Source organism: Meleagris gallopavo, chromosome 5, assembly GCF_000146605.3.
Source record: "Meleagris gallopavo isolate NT-WF06-2002-E0010 breed Aviagen turkey brand Nicholas breeding stock chromosome 5, Turkey_5.1, whole genome shotgun sequence".
Lineage (NCBI taxonomy): Eukaryota > Metazoa > Chordata > Aves > Galliformes > Phasianidae > Meleagris > Meleagris gallopavo.
Window position 1 is genome coordinate 43,657,557 of NC_015015.2, and position 16,920 is coordinate 43,674,476.

General features: G+C 38.9%; 2 protein-coding genes across 2 annotated transcripts in view; both read right to left on the minus strand.

Annotated features, from left to right (window-relative positions):
- TRIP11 (thyroid hormone receptor interactor 11) overlaps positions 1-16,920 on the minus strand; it is a 308,569-nt gene that overhangs the window by 236,650 nt on the left and 54,999 nt on the right. The window contains 2 exon segments of the mRNA XM_031553780.1: positions 1,869-1,985; positions 5,811-5,933. Of these exon segments, the coding sequence (XP_031409640.1) occupies positions 1,869-1,985; positions 5,811-5,933 (240 nt within the window).
- The window catches only part of FBLN5 (fibulin 5), a 47,755-nt gene that overhangs the window by 14,567 nt on the left and 16,268 nt on the right, over positions 1-16,920 (minus strand). Inside the window, exons 5-7 of the mRNA XM_003206665.4 lie at positions 5,811-5,933; positions 1,869-1,985; positions 859-978 (exon numbers count right to left, since the gene is read on the minus strand). Coding sequence (XP_003206713.1) covers positions 859-978; positions 1,869-1,985; positions 5,811-5,933 — 360 coding nt within the window. The remainder of the gene's footprint in view (positions 1-858; positions 979-1,868; positions 1,986-5,810; positions 5,934-16,920) is intronic.

A 16,920-nucleotide genomic window follows, 5' to 3' on the forward strand; every position in this document is an offset into this window, starting at 1 on the left:
ATATAAATATATATATAATACCTTTAGAGATCTAGGTCTTTGTACCTTCCCTCAGAATAAGGAGATTTGCATGAAAGAATAGCTTTGGGAACTCTAATCTACACACATATTGCATATCACTCTGTTTCTCTCTCAGAAACAGCATGTTACATCTGTTTACTGTAAATTAAAAAACAAGTATTTTCCAGTGTTTTTTCTTCCAAAAAATATTGGCTGGATTCTCTAATTTTATCAAGCTGTGGGAACATTAAGCACAGAAATACATTTCATCTTCAATTAAAATAAAGCTTTAAAATAAAAACAAAAACAAGAGAGAAAAAAATAGAGTGACATAAGCAGTTTCATCTCTGCTATGAGCTGAAAGATCAGCAATAACTGCTAAGAAATGGCACACTATTTTTGAAGTACAGACAGAGCCATGCAGGGAAAATAGGGAAGGTTTAGGCAGAAGTGTGAGATCATAAGAGCAAAAAGAGTACGTGCATTCAACAGACAAATGGAAAAGTGCTTTATGAATGAGTATTTCTTTAATTGTGGAAAAATGTTCTAGGACTGTCCCTAGTTTACTTGCTTTAGTAAGATTCCCATTCAGCACTGGAAACCATTTCCTTATGTTCTGTTTTTTAATATTTAGCTTAGTTCTTTAAAACCTTTTGCAGCCCTCCTCCACTGCGGTTTTCTTGGTATTTGCTGCGTACTGTAACTGGAAGGAAGATCACATTAGTTGCAGTTATCCTGCTGCTAATCATACACCAAAGCAGAAGACTTCTACAAAGGCATATACAAAACAGTACGCTGGAAAAAGAAAGCATAATAGAACTAAAGAAACCAAAACAATAAATAACTGAAGACAGTTACCACTGCAGTTAACTCCGTCAGCTTCCAGTTCGTAGCCAGGTTCACAGCGGCAGAGAAAAGAGCCATAGGTATTGACACAAGTCTGAGAGCAAGGGTTTTCTCCTGTACATTCATTCACATCTACAGGAAGACAATACCCTGAATCAGTAACTTCTCTCCAAACTCTATTTTCAATTCATTACTGTAAAGCATTTCAAATGGATTACATGTATAGTAAAAATAATTTGTTCTGAAAAAGATATCAAAGTCAGTATTATTTATTGAGATACCAGATGATGTCAGAAAGAATGTGTTGGAAACAACACGCGCGGAATTCAAACATTTTGGCAATGTCTTCAAAAAAATAACATGAAAGATAGAGTGAAATATTTATTATAAATGCATGTCTCTTTATCTTGTAACATTAAAATCATAGAAAAGATTCTGCCATAACCGATCTGATACAAAATGCAGTAGGATAACCTGAGGGAAATAACACAATGAGGAATGATCCTTATGGGAACTTTGGCTGTGAGAAAACCATTTTTTATTCATTTAGGACATTAACAATTTCTGGAAAGTTCTTTTATCATTGTCATGGATCATCTTATGGAGAGGTTGTGTTGACTGTGATTCAGGTAGCATATCACAGCAAAAGCTGTTCTCATGTTCAGGATCCTCACCTGGAGCTTGGGTGACTCGGATCTAATTTGCTTATCTGGCAGAGGTTTCCTGTCTTTGGTAAAAGTGCTTCAGTGCCCATTCTTGGTAATTTCAGTACAAATCTAGGAGGGTTGGGCCTCTTTGCATATTTCTACGGATACACTGCTCAGATTGCATCTGTACCCCTCCTATGCTCTGTGGTGGCAAACAAATGTTCACAAGGGAGCTAGAGAAGTGTATCAGAGAAACCTATCAACACTTTCAAAGCAGTGCTGGGACAGTTACTTGTATGCTAAGAACTAAGCACATTTTAACAGCGTTGCTGGTTGGGACCAAAGATTTCAATCATGGTTAAGAATGCACGGTACCTTGGCACGATCTTCCATCATCGTTAAGTGTAAAGCCTGGGTTGCACGTACAGGAGTAGGAACCAGGCACATTGGCACACAGCTGCTGGCAGTAGCCGTAACGGCACTCATCTATGTCTATGAATGGGAAAGAGGAAAAGCAGAGTGGTTGGCGTTTCCACATGCAAATACAAAGCATCAAACACACTGAATCAATGGCACCAACAACAGAGAAGTAACACAGTGTGGTGGTTACAGACCTAACAGCCAAACTTTCAGGTGTTCAGACTGAATTACAGTTAAAATGTATTTTTGCTCAAAAGAATGCAGCACTGCATTTTTCTCCACGTCTTACATCTGACAGCAGATCCTATGAAATGACTGCCATTGTTGTAATGTTGAGCTCAGTGCTATCTTATCAGAAGGCACAGAGTCAGCCCCTTTAGGCATTACCTGGAAGTCCACCTGACAGATGGTAGTGCCCATCAACACAAACACAGCCCTGCAGCAAAGCTTTGTCAGAATCAAGGGAGAAGAATGTTTTATTTCCATGTATACCAAAGCTACTCACAAAAAAAACAAGTATTTCTTACTAAATGCTCCTTTTTTTTATTCCAGATAGGATGTTCTCAGAAGAATTGTTTTTCAATAGCCACATTTGCATTTTATGTAAATCTTTAAGAGATAAATTACAAGATCAAAAAATGTAAACAATAAATTTGCTACCAAAATGAAATAGTAATTTGGACTTAAATAAAGCATTAGAAATACATGCAGTCGACTGTTAAAAGTTGAAGAAAATGCTGTAAATTATATGTGATGGAAGTGCTAGAAGAATTGTGTTCCTGGCCTAAGAACCGTAGTAGCTGTCCCTTTCAAGGCTTTACATTCCCCTTACTATCAATTAGCTTTTGATTTATGGAGATTTTTTTAGTTGTTGCTCTTAAAGCTTTCAGCTTTACAGCCTTCCAGTGATGGTATAAACATCGAATTCCTGTTCAGATTCTTCTTATGGGGGATTAAAATAAGATCAGAGCAAGTCTTACCTCTCATTCAACACCCATCATTGCAAATCTCTAGGGCCATTGTAATGACAGCAGAGGACTGGAAGATCCTCTCTTTATAAAAGCTTTCTGTGAGTATGACCATGGGAGATTGTTTTATTGAAAGAGCACGTTAATTTTTTCCCAGTTTGAAAATAGAACTGTGTATGGAAAACCTGTAACTGTGTAAAAGGCTGTGGATAATTTGGAAAAGTGACAAACCTGACATCTGAAAGACTCATACTAGAAGGCACAGTTTTGAATCTCCATTCCTAAGACTCTAAAGAGAGTAGGAAATAAGAACATTTCATCAATGAAATGCTAAGCTAGGAAGACCAAACAAGTGTAAAATCTACAGCCAGTCTGCTGTAAATAAAGTTTAGTGAGTAAAGTTCTGTGAGGAAAGGCACAGGTTTTGATAGTGACCCTCATTACGCATTCCAATGCACAAGAAAATAAAAATGACAGTATTTTCCCTATGGTTCTCATGTATATAGTTACATCTACATGAATTCCAGCAGCTCATTATTTGTTAGCTAAATGCTTCCTGTTTTGGTGCAGTATATTAAGACTGTTTTGGGAAAATGAATTCTTGAATGACATGAACTTTTGCATGATTTGGTAATACTATAAAAACAACAACATTTTGAATCTGATGTATAAGTAGCTACATCCTGTAATTCAGCTTTACATTGTTGGCTTCAATGGCACAGTTTTGCCAAGTCTTGTGAAGGCATGCTGAAAATATCAAAGCTTTGGAAATACTCTCACTATGTAAAATAACAAGGACATTGACACTAGGTTTTACCCTTACTACCTTTAATTTCCCACTGCATTTCAAACAGCAGAATAACCCAAAGGCCAGGGTCAGCTCTGGTATGTACAACAGCACTAGGCTTGGCCCAAACTCTGCAAAAAGTAACATTGGTTTTAAGTAAATTAATATCTCATTTCACTAACACATTGCATTACTTTGAATACAAGCACTGGATTTTGTGGAACTGTTATCTCAAGAGCACTGCAATTTTTGGAGGAAGAACTTTTATAGGGCTTCTTCTTGTGGGTGGTTCTTGTGGACTTTGATTGTACTGTCTCTTGCTGTGTAAACATTACTGGGATTATTACAATAGACAGCAGTGTAGCTTTTTGTAAGCGTGGTATACTAAGAGTATTCCCTAAGAACCTGTCTCTAAAAACTCAAGCCAGTCTTCTGATTGCATTAAATGAATAGTCTTTAACTGCCTAATGACAGAAAAAATACTTCTTCAAGCCCAATGGAAAGTATGGAAAACAGGCTTTTGGAACTAAAAAAAAAGATTCTAAGCAAAACTTGCTTCTAGCTCTTTGCACTACCTTGAAATAATCCACCCCATGCATACACAAAGTGAGCAACAGTGGAACATTATTGCTTATTTTAAATGGCATAAGCAGATTCTCAAATCAATTCAGCAAAGCAGTCACTTCAGCTCTCTGGTATATCCATCAAGCAGCAAAGTGCTTTAGATCCATGTCCAAGTCCTGAATGATGCACATAATCCTTAAGTTTGGGCTGTAACTCGGAGAAGTAAATTGGTAATACAACAGATGACATAGAGCAAAATCCCCTCTCTGCCCTTTCTCACCCCTTTCCTACCTGTGCAAGCCCCAGCTCAAGCTTAGCTCCATGCATCCACATATTCAGGCTGTTCCTCACCTCCAGTTCCTTTGTGTATGCAGGAGAATTCAGATGCTCCCTATATGGGCTAGTTGTAGTTTCCTCTAACCTGGCAGAATGGCTCCTTAATGACATTCTAGTCAGCCTGTTTTATTTATTTAATAATGCATTTAGCATGCATTCTATGATTCTACTATTTTCCACTTTTTTTTTCTTTTTTTTTTCCCCAACAGGAATTACCAGAGATTAAAGAGCAGGAGGCTTGGAGACTTAATTTCCCTTCATTACATGACACTGATTCCCTGATGCACCGCAGCCATGCAGACCCCAATTTAGCTGAAGATAAGCTCTGTCCCCATCAGCCCCCCGTGCCTGCCACGTGAGTTAGAAAGCAGCGGCTTGCAGTAGTTAGAAAAGCAGCTGTATGACAGTCCTGCACTAGAACTGGTACTTGGGAGAAGAAATTCGGAAAACATCTGTAGAAGCTCCAGGACTGAATGGGCAGGGAAATCCCATTCTTCTTCCAGCTGAGGTGTTGTGACAGAATGGTCCAGTTCTGGATAGCTGGCAGGCAAACAGCCCACACTCAGGGGAAAAAGTTATAGAACAAATGTTAAAAAAGCTTTTGTGTCCTATCTCCCTTGGAGAGCTGTACCTAACATCAGCATCTCCTTCATCATCCCACGGGTATATCAGACAACATGCAGGTCTGGGGAGACTGGAAAGCTTTTCTGTGCTGTTTGTTAAAGGATGTTTTTCAGCAAGGCTGAGCTAAAGATGAACAGGACATTGCTGCAAGAAAAATAATAAAATAAAAATAAAAAACTGCTTGAAAGCTGCAGAAACTGCACCCATTGGTGCAGACTGGCTGAATGGATTTATGAGCTTGTTTCCTGGTACTGAATAGTTATCCCTTCTGGTCTGGACTGTAACTGTGTGAAAAGGACATGTCAGTTTGGGAAGAAGTCTTTTTGTACACATCCTCTTACATGACCGTTACAAAAGGGAATATAAAAATCCCATGTGTAACATAGCTGCTGTCATATGTGCCATATTTTGACCATTACATCAACATTTTGTTCCATCAGGGAATCCCTCTGCCAAGCATACTGTTGGCACTTGCAAAAGTGAAAGACATTAGTTTCTGCATGGCCATAACTTTAACTCCATATTTGACAAAGACACTCAGGGAAATTAGTTCAACCATTCACAGGTACAGATATACAAACACAGATATGCAAATCTCATAAGGCAAGAGGTCTTTACCTAAACACTGGCCTTCTAGCAGCCAGTAGCCTTCAGTGCAGGAACAGGTATATCCCCCCTCAGTATTGATGCAGATCTGGGTGGGATTACACTGGTGAGAATCGGAAGCACATTCATCAATATCTGCAACACAGAAATACAGCAATTAATAACTGAAATGGGAACAAAAGGTTTGTCAAACTGTGCAGGGAGTTGTAGTGTGTACACAGGTCTGCGCGAGGAGACAATGTGCAATGAACCAGAGAGAATGACTGTAACCTCAAGTAAATTCATAAAAATAAATGTGAGAAGGCAGTGAGAACTGAATGTGCTCATCAAACCTTTCCCTTCTGCAGATGACCCACTGTGTCACAGAGAGCCTTGGGAAGGGCATGCTTTTCATTACTTCCACTGCACTGGGATTTCCATGCTTTGGGACAGTGTTCAGCCCTGGGCAATGGCTGCTGCAAGGGCTATGTAACCCAACCGCACCACAAGAGCTGAGCAGAGGCTCGAGAGACACACAAACACAACTATTGTGAGGATCAAATGTATACAAAATATTATTTCCTACCTTTACCAACACATAATATCTCACTGCAAATTTTCAGTCAGAAGATTCAAGCAATATTAATCTTTACCTGAGAAAAAAATGTATACTTCTCTAGAATCAATTTCCTGAAAATAGAATTATTATTATTTTTTTTACATCCCTATTGTTTTTAATTTATTTGGCTTTTTATTACAGCCCCTTAGGGTGCTTTGTTGTGGCCCTTTCTCCTTTTTTTTTTTTTGTCAGAGGAGGTGAATAACATTCCTACATTTATATAAGCCAGGACACTGGAACCTAACAGATTAAAAATGCCTTTCAGAGTCATAAGTTCAGTTTGAATTCTTCCTTGCTCAGTCTTTTCCCTGATGTTTCTGGCATTGTGTTTGTCTCTAGATGTCAGAAGTGGAAATATCACAAGATAAATTGTGTCATTTTTTCAGCCAACTCAGATTTCTATGTTTTATTTATTGATACCTAAACTAATTTTTATTCCAGCATACCATGCACTGGCCTTTGCTGAAGTCCAATATCATCTGAGCAATGTTACTCCCTTTATCACTCCCTGACTCTTATTAACCCAGACTTTTGTTGGGTCATGATTGAGAATATCTCACAGTGCATTGGGCTGGATCAGGCAGAAGAGGGCAGGAATTATAACTCAATGAGGTGTAAGATCCTAGCAAACATGAAATAACTGATCCAGTCTACCACAGCAGCATATCTAACATGTTCTAATATATAAATAAATACCTACACACTACACAAATGCAGAGAGTCTGGAGTTCTTATCTTGCAAAATCTGTATCAGCAATTTACGGTGAGTTAAAGCTATTAAGATAACAAGAGTGGCACAGTTAGAGATAATTGACTATGTCAGAAATCTGTTCCCACGTCGTTATTGGCTAGAGGAAAGGCTGGCAAAGTGGTGGGGGAAGTGGGAAAGCAGTAAGATAAGAAGTCTAGACTATAAGGATACATAAATATGTTATGCAGTTCATCTATTGCTTCTAAGATTGGGCTTAAATTCTGGATCCTCCCTTCATACAGCATATCACACATCATTGGTACTATTTGAACATAGATATTATCTCACCATAAATTTCGTAAGAATCACATTAATGTTTTCTAAATGAAAAAAACTTTCTATTTCTCATGCTTACTTATTGTTTGAAGAGTGGGCCCTTGGGATCTAGCCAACCCTGCTGTTTCTAGCCTCTCCTGAACTTAAAAATAAGAGATTTTAATTTTCCACGTTCACTGCTTCCAGTGTTACTAATAGGTGAAACGCAGTGGAGACAAAATGAGGCTCATGGTCTTACTGCCATGTATTGAAGACTGCAGTTCCTCTACTTGGCTGTGGTGCATCTTGCTTGCAGAGAAAGCAAAGGGTGGCTGTGCAATCAGTTGTTTGTTCCTAAAGTCATCTTTGTAGTGGTTTCATGAGCAATAGTCACTCAGGAGAAGTAAGGCATCATTCCTCTTCTCCTTGCTATCAGACAGATTTCTCCCTCCTCAGAAATACTCAGAAGCCTTCTGGACATGTTTCTGTGCAAGAGGCTCTAGGTGGCCATGCTTGAGCATGCTAGATCAGATGATCTCCATAGGTCCAACCTTCAACTAGCTTTTGTCTCTGTGAATTGACTCCTTGCTTAGTCTCAGTCTTCACCTTCCACAATGGTCTTGGAGATGCATTTCTATTTGAATGCAAAATTTTTACAACAGAGGATACCTGTGGAGTTTCTGCTGCCTCAGAAAAACCTAATCAGCCTGAAGTTTTCCCTTCAAAATGCCTTGTTTCCCCTCACTGGGGGGAAATACCTCACTGACTTCATTAATGAAGTTTTATGCAATAGGTATAAACAGGTATATCACTGGTATCTTACTGAAATCTTTTTGCTTCATCCTGAATGCATACAATGGTTCTGTATTACGCATCTCTGTCTTTCTCTAAGATTGCTCCTTACAGTGATGTGCCATTAAACTCTGACAGGCCCAGCCGATGCAACCAGGTCAATAGTTTTGGGAGCTATTTATATTACATCGGCTCACAAAGTGAAAACTGATATTTGCACTGTGAGAAAAATACCAGTGCAACAATTTGTTAACCATTAGGTATCCTCTTGGAGTATACTCAAGCTGGGACTCTGTGTCTTGCTCAGGCCATTTACAATGTGAAAAACAATGAGAATTGGTGTGGTTAATAAAATCAAAATTAGACATTCAACAGGAAGGGAAAAAGAAGTTATATCAACTGGAGAGAAAACTAGCCATGCTTGGCCAACTCTGGCCCTGACTTGGCTCTTAGTTATGCTGTTGTATGCTATTAAATTAGCAGTCAGCTATACTCTCATCTGACCTTATAGTTGTTGCATTGGTATTACTGCTCCCACAGCTAGTTACAGGGCAAAAGTCCAGACTGAAATTAAAATTTGACCTGAAGTGGGAACAGTTTGCATTGTTACTTCCCAAATGAATATTGAGAGCAATCACACAACCCATCCAGACCACAGATCTCTACAAAATACCATCTAAAACAAACACTGAGCACCATGACTCAAACCCATGAGTTTTAAAAATCTTTGGTATACTGACTGAATGGGAGAATAGACTGAAGGAATCTCTACATACACTTGTCAAAAGGCTCCTGCTGCAAGAGCCTCAGCCCAAGTATTCCATCATTCACCAACATCCATCCCTCTCTCTTTGCTCAGAATGTCCGTCTGAAGAATTTATGTTGGTGGTGATTTGGTCTAGCAACCCTGGCACGTGATGTTTTGTTTACTTGACATTTGGACAGAGGTGAGATGGCTGGGGCATTGGGCTTTCCTTTAGGGACTAGAAGGGTGGAGAGTGTGTTTTTTACATTTCTGGATGACTGGCTGTTTTTTTTTTTGTTTTTTTTTTTTTGGTTGGGATGTGATATGTTGATGCTTTGTTTTTATTGGTACAGATTGTATTTTTAATGGATTGCAAGATGCCTAATGACTGGATAGATATCATTTACAGTGTCAAAATAAATAAATGAACTAATTGTGTTTAGCATGCAAATTACTAGCTTTATGTTTTATAATCTGTAAAAGCTAGCAGTAATCTTCACAGATTCTTTTGAATTTAGCCATATCATAGAACAATGAAAGAAATTTTTAATCTCATTGTCCGGAAATAAATAACTATAAAAATAAGTTTAAAGCCATGCATATGAAAAACAGGGCAGTTGGAAGGAAAACTTAGATATCAAACTGCAAGATACTACCACATTTCACCAGGGAGGCTAGTGCGCAGTGACCTTTTATACTGACTCAATAACAATACAAGAAATCACAGCATAAAAAGTAAAACAATATGTCAGTTTACTGAATTAAAACCAGACATATTTAATGCTGGCCATATGAAATAGGCTAAAACTAGAAGACTAGAAAACTCAAGAGAGAATCTTAGGGGTAGAATCACAATGTGAGTGTCTGCGAGATATTCAGGATTTAGTTTTGGTTGAATTTTTTCCACATTTAGGATAAAACGCAGAGGATCACAAGTTGGTGGAGATAAGAACTAAAAAAAGGGAACAGTAAAGATAATTTGCTAGATATGGTACATTTGAAAGTTCATTTCAAGGCAGACAAATGCAAGGTCATATCAAGAATAAAAAATGTTAGTAATGAAAATAACTCCGGAGTCATTAAAGATAATCATTTGAACATGAACTTTTCCTGACACGGCATTGCAAATACAAACATAAACATAAGAATGTTGATTAGACACAGGAAATTGTTCTTACCACTGTATATTGCATTAGTAAAATAATTACTGAAATACATTTCTGGTGTCAGCAGCTCAAATAACGATATTGCAAAGAGATCAGGAAATCTCCAAAGAGTACTTCTAAGTCACAAAAGCCTGTCTCACAGTAAGACTCCATTTTTTCATCTATTTTAAAAAGGTTCATGGTATATTTGACAGTGATTTATAAAATTCTGCTTGGAAACAAAGTTTTTAGATGGTCACTAAAGCTAGCAAAAGATAATGAGATGAAATGCTTACACATTTAGAAGACAAATTCAAAATAAACGTAAGGCACAAACTTTAGCATTACTACTGATTAACCATTTGAAAAACTTAGCAAAACACATGGTAGATGTTCCATTACTTTAGGACCTTATACCTGAACAGTATTTCTTCTCCAAAATGTGAAATAGAAAAAAATCATGCACTTGCAACAGCAATTTATGTCTAAGGTTGTATGGTCACAATTACTGAAAAAGAGAGTAGGAATTTGTGAAGTTCTTCCAAATTCCAAACTTCCTTTGCAAAAGAGAAAAATAACTTCATTATTTCTCACTTTTAAAATTACCCGTGTTCAATTTTTCATCAAAATTTCCATTTGCAATTTTATTAATAAATTTAATTTTTAGTGAGAGGCATTACACATCTAGTGTTTGTAGCAACTGTAGAAAAAAATACTGAAAACTCAGAAACTGTCGATAACTTTCTTATGGCAGAAGATGCTAAGTCGTCAACCTCCATATGCTGAGCACACTAATCACCTTTCTTTCGGGGCATATAGAAAAATTACATCATTATAAAGCATGAAGCAAGAGCAAGAGAAAGAATGCAATTTACCACCCCAGGTAATTTGTTGAATCAAAGAGCCCACAGATGACTAAACTGCTGCGTAGTGGAAATGGATATGCAGGAACTAGGAGTTTGGCAAGCTGAGTAGGTTTAGGAGGTGGAAAGCCAGGGGAGAAAGCCAGGAGGAAAGAAGAGAAGGAGCTTAGGCAGAGAGGTGCTTAGGACACTGGCTCTCTAGAAAACTAGGTTCAAAAATTGTAGGCAAAGATGCTTTTTGCCTTTCTTGTGGTCAGAAAAACAGAATTTTGTGCATAAACAGGACTTTTTAAGCATTAAAGAGTACAGCAGACAACAAAGTCCTAAAGATATGTTTCCAGCCAAAACAACACCCTAAAAATTAGCTAATCAGTTCAGACACAACAACATCAGAGTCCTGCAGGAAAAGACTTTGTTGACAAACCAATACTTTCAAAAGGAAAAAGGAAAAATATATTGATGAATTTTATTTTGGAATTTTTGAGCATGTGGTTACATCCTATGCAACAGAGAAAACAGACCTGACTGGAAAGCTTACAGCTTACTGAAGAAGCCTCATCCCAAGAATTATAGAACCTTTGGGGTTGGAAAAGATCACTAAGATCATCTAGTCCAGCTGTCAACCCATCACCATCATGCCCATTGAACCATCTCATTCAGTGCCACATCTACCTTCTTCTTGAACGCTTTCAGGGATGGTGAGTCTACCACCTCCCTGGGCAGCCTGTTCCCGAAAATGATTTGCACCTCCCACTACAGGAGCCAGGAAGACCTTATCCTCCACCTGTTCTGAAAGCAGTGGGCAGTAAGAACACTTACCTCTCCACAGGTGAAGTCCATGCTCATGGTGCCATAACTCATGGTTCCTTTCTGTGCTGGCTGGAAAGGTGCTAATGCCCCTAGTAGAGAACTATCACAAAAGGACATGGACTTACCATTGAGCTAGAACTACATTATTGGAGACTTTGGCGATTAGAATAGAAACTTCGCTTGGACACTGTATTCAAGAGGCAAGCCAATGTGGACAGAAGATTTCCAAGACGATATGCTTTTGGCTATGTGCACTGTTTCACAGATGGACTGTTACATTTTGTTCTATTTGGAACATATTTAGCATGCATGACTTCCTTTCTTAAGTAATGAATTCTGATAATAATGCCACAGATTTCTGTGGGTCACAGTAGTAGTTATCACTGTGCTTCATCCTTTTGACCAACAATTTTTTACAAGTTTTTACCATCACAATTATTTGAGAGCAATTAGGACTGAAGGGTTCAATGCAGTAAGGCTGAACAATTGTAAGAGCACAGGTCTTGCAGAGAACTTTCTGATGGAAGCTTTTCTTCACCTTCTACCAGGAATATTGTTGTTCTGGGGCCACACTTCCTTATTTTATTCTGTTTTTATTTTAGCCCTGCCAATGTACCAACCCCAACACAACCCCAGGAATTCACATTACTCTTGAGATACGAATTTCTTGCAGAGAGACTCAAATCTGTGAGCTCATTCCAGAATCTCTGTCTGCTGAAACACTGAAGCTCATTCAGTCATTTATAACCCTCAGGACTCCTTTTTAAAATAATACAAAGATTGGATGTCTATGTTTTGTAAGAGTAATTACAGGCCAGGACTAAACATCCGAGCTCAGTAACGTGGGTTTCAGATCCAAAATTACTTGGAACAGAGAACTTTCCCCAAACTTTCCCCCACTCCTTATTTGGACACTGAGAAATAATTTCCTCAGTAGTAGATTTTTACTCGGTGAAATCACATGTTTTCTCAAAAGTTTTTTTCTCAAGATAATTATATTTGATAAGAAAAGGGAAGAAATAACAATGCCACATTCCTAAAGTGCAAACCAGAGCCAAATTCAAACTGCTGCTGTGTGGGGTCAGGGGCTTTTTCCAAGGACAACTGACCCTGCTGAGTTTGGACATGATCCAAGATCAACTCCCTAAACACCTGTTTAATTGCATATTTCAGTGTCTGAGGACTGGACAGATTGTTGAATTAATTTTCTATTTGCATCCCGCATGCATTATTGTTATTGTTTGACTTCTAAAGAAGGATTAAAGTGCTTTTTTCACATAGATGGTCAGTCTGGAAGGGGATACTAATGTAAGCCACAAATGTGTACTTCTGCCTGGGATGAAAATTGCTCAACATGTGTCACAGGTTCTAGATCTCCTGCCAGCTATTGGAGCATTTCCGTAGCTAGCACACTTTTAACGTTGCTCAAAGATAATAAACATCGGCTTAACTGTGAAAGGACTTTGCTCTCTGAGCACAGTTCCAGTCCTGCCTTTGTGAGTGAAGTTTGTAGGACAGCAATTGATATAAAGTATATAGCAAGGGGGACAGAAGGGTGGCAGCATCCTTCTCTTTTGCTTAGAAAAGTGCAGTGCATGATTCAGTCTAGGCATCATCTTGCACGATCATAGCTCCTCACTGTCAGCAATTTCTAAGATCACAGCTGGTTGCATGGATTCCTCCCACAAAAACCTCTGCATGAAAGCACAGTCTGCGTGTTAATTTTGGAATTGAAAATAAGCAAAACTAGTACTTTCAGTCGAGAGCTTTGCTTAAGCATCAGAAGCCCATGGATTGGGGTATAACTGTGCTCTCCGTACCCATGATTTCCCAATCAACATTCTGCCCAACTAATGAAATCTATGGTCAGTGCATGTTATTTGGGAATCTCAGTTATTTTCATGTTGCACTTATTGCTATTCCAAGTAGCTGTGGTACAGCAGAACCACAGTGACCCTGTAGAAGCAGGGTCAAGAATTGCTAGCATTCCAATTCCAGTGTCTATGCTGAACCTGCTGAACTAAGAGGTACCAAGCAGCTGCTGCTCACATCAGTGGTTTCATCTTCATTGGCAGCAAACATCTTTTTCAGCTGTACAAATAGAATGTTACTGCTGTATTATCCCTTTCTCAGAATGACCTATTTCTTACGATCATCTGCTACACTGAGATCTGCTCATATGGTGGTGAGAGCATTTACTGAGAATAATCCCAGCTGCTGGGAGGTTATGCAAGTGACACTTTGTATTGCAATGGAAGAGAAAAAGGAGTGCAGTCAGAGCCAGCAAATACACAGCCAACTGAGACATGAAGGCATACTTCAAGCAAAAGGTCCTTGCAGTCATCCTTTTGCTGCATTGCTTGAAATAGTCTCACAGAATAACCTCTAGAGAAGGCTTGCAAAATTTCACAGAAGTAAAACCATTAACACTGAAGAAGTAATTTTTTCCTATGGCTAAATTGTATATTTTTTCTGCAGTTCTTTCAGATAGTTCTAAAAGACCATGTGAGAAGGAATATACTAGATGTACAGGAGTTTAAGACTATTTATAAAGCTTTTAAACATATCTGTAAAATGCTACTGGCTTCTCCTCCAACAAATTATTTTAAAGACTTTTCTGTTAGGGAACAGAGCATGAGAGAACTAAAAGAAGAGAACTGCTATTCCTGCTTACACTCCCCAGGGAGCTCTGAGAAATCACTAGCACAAATAGTCCAGCCAGCTGGTTTAGCCAATTGGTGGTCAGTTTACATTTCCTCTAATAAGTGAACTTCTTGAACGTACATTTTAACTGAGTCATTAAGAGCTCCTTTTCCAAATGTTTTGGCAGGCCGAAGAAGTCCAAGACTGTGAGTATACCACAATAACCAGTAAAGAGAACAGCCCTACTTATAATATAGCAGGAGAAATGGATCCAAATGGAGTCAGAAATTAAAGTCACAATGAAAACAAAGGGATGCAAATCTCCACCTATGGGGCAGGCAGAAACTTTTACTGAAAGGATTGTTTTTTTTTCCATCAAAATGCATCTTCTTCTGATATACAACATGGCAAAAACTTTACCCATCACTCAAGCATGCTGTACAGGCAGCTGTGAAAGTTAAATATTGCAGACTTGAAAACGCAAGGGATCTCCATTATGGGGAACATGAATTGTGATAAGAAATTGATCTCTAATTGATCTCACACAAAACTTCAGCATTCATCACCATCATCTCATTTGGGAATGGACTGGATTCAAAGCAGTTTGGCTTGGAAACACAGGAGACTCCTGATGGAAGTGACATGGCTGTAGATCGTTTCATGTCACCTAACTCTTCCATTTGAGTTAAAAGCACACACAACAAAGACTGTATTTGTCTTTCTTGAGAAATCAAAGACTTTGCCCCCTGAACCTAGCTGACCAAACCATGGAAAATAACCTGGCCATACCATGAGTGCTAACAGAACATGCCCATGGATAGTGGAGAGGTTTTGTCTTGGCTATAGAAGCTCCGCAGAGCTACTCAAGTCACACAGCTGTCTGCCTCAGACATGAGCAGTGCAGGCAGTTTGAAGCTGTGAACTACCTGGGATGGGAAAGCTTCACATCTTGGCCCACAGCAGCAGTCCTTGCCAGTTGCTCTAGGAGACAGCGTGATTGACTACGAAAAAAGGGTTGTGATTGGCACTAAGGAAGTTGAGCAGCTTATCAGGAGAGAAATTTGTTTTTCATATTTCATCCGAGTTTCAAATTTGTCCATGTGACAGCATGCTTTATAACAATCTCAAAAGTATCGCAAAGCCGAGGTAATTCTTGTATAAATGTTAGGGCCTTTCGGGCTCTTTTGTAAGCAAAGATTGGGTAGTGGACAAAAGCCAGTGGAGAATAAAAATCCTTGAGAATTATCCTTTGCAAATACTGGCTTCCAAGCTCAGACAGCTGTGTTCTCATTACTGTTAACAGCAAAGAGCTATGCATGTTGGGCAACATTCCCTTTGAGTGTATACATAGCAAGTAATCTATTTATTTATTTCTGTAGTGGTGATCATTGGAAAATGCCTATAATCCCTGCTCAAGTAACTGGCTTTAACTCAGATTTGGCTGTTTTATAATGATTGAGCCACATTTGCTTGGAATTCTTTCTTGCAGTGTTCCAAATTTGCTGCCGTCCAACTGGGTTGCAATTCTTCCCAGATAAGTGAAAATTGTGTGGATATGGAAGGTTTGGTTTCCTCTAGTTAGTGTGTGATGTGGATATCTACTGGCAATTCTCCTGCCTTCCTTACTCTCTGTTCATGGCTCCCTAGAAAAAGATGTTTCATCTGAAAGAGCTTTTTCCCTTCCTCTTCCTGTCCTTGTTTTTAATTTCATTCAACTACTTTCAAAACATAAACTAGTACAGAAATTTTCAACATGTATGCAATCTCAGGAAAAGAGCTCAAAGCAGATGTGCCCAGTCATTAGGAACAGAGAGCTGTGTTTTGTTTAGTTCCAAGAACTGCAAGGTTTGAGCAGGATGATGACAGGTTCTGGATGGCTGTGACTACCAGGCAGGCCAAGATGTGGGGCTGAAGCATCTCCTTAAACTACCTCACACTTGCAGAAGCCCTGACCCCTAGCTGTCAGTCAATAAATCGAAGAAGGTATGGGCAGATATTCTTCCTCTCTACTGATTTTGCCACAAATCCAATCTGTTGATCTGGATGGCCTTAGCTGAATTTGCACTCAGTGAAATGAAGGATTTACTTTGCTGAGAATATAGTTCTTCTCTTCTGATTATTCCTTGTACTTCACTCTACCATCTTCCATTCAAAGATCTTACAGCAGTTTAAGATCAGTGCTAGAGCTCAAAGTCTCTTCTAAATCAATGCTAAAACTCAAAGGGAGTTTCAGGCACAGATAAACTAAAGGCTACATCCAATATCAGACACAAGCTCCTGCACTTCAGGCACTGAAGTCACAGAATTGCATAAGGCTTATCAGGGTAACCTAAAGATGCCATCTGGCCCAAGATTCCTCTTAATTCAGAAGCAGTTCAATCAGGCTGCTCAGGGCCTTCTCCAGCTAAGTTTTCAGTTTCTCCAAGGATACAGCCTTTAGCCACAAGCTTTATGAGCCTCTCTTCCAGTGATTGACCATCTGCACAGTGATAATGCTTCCTCTGACATATCAAGAGAATT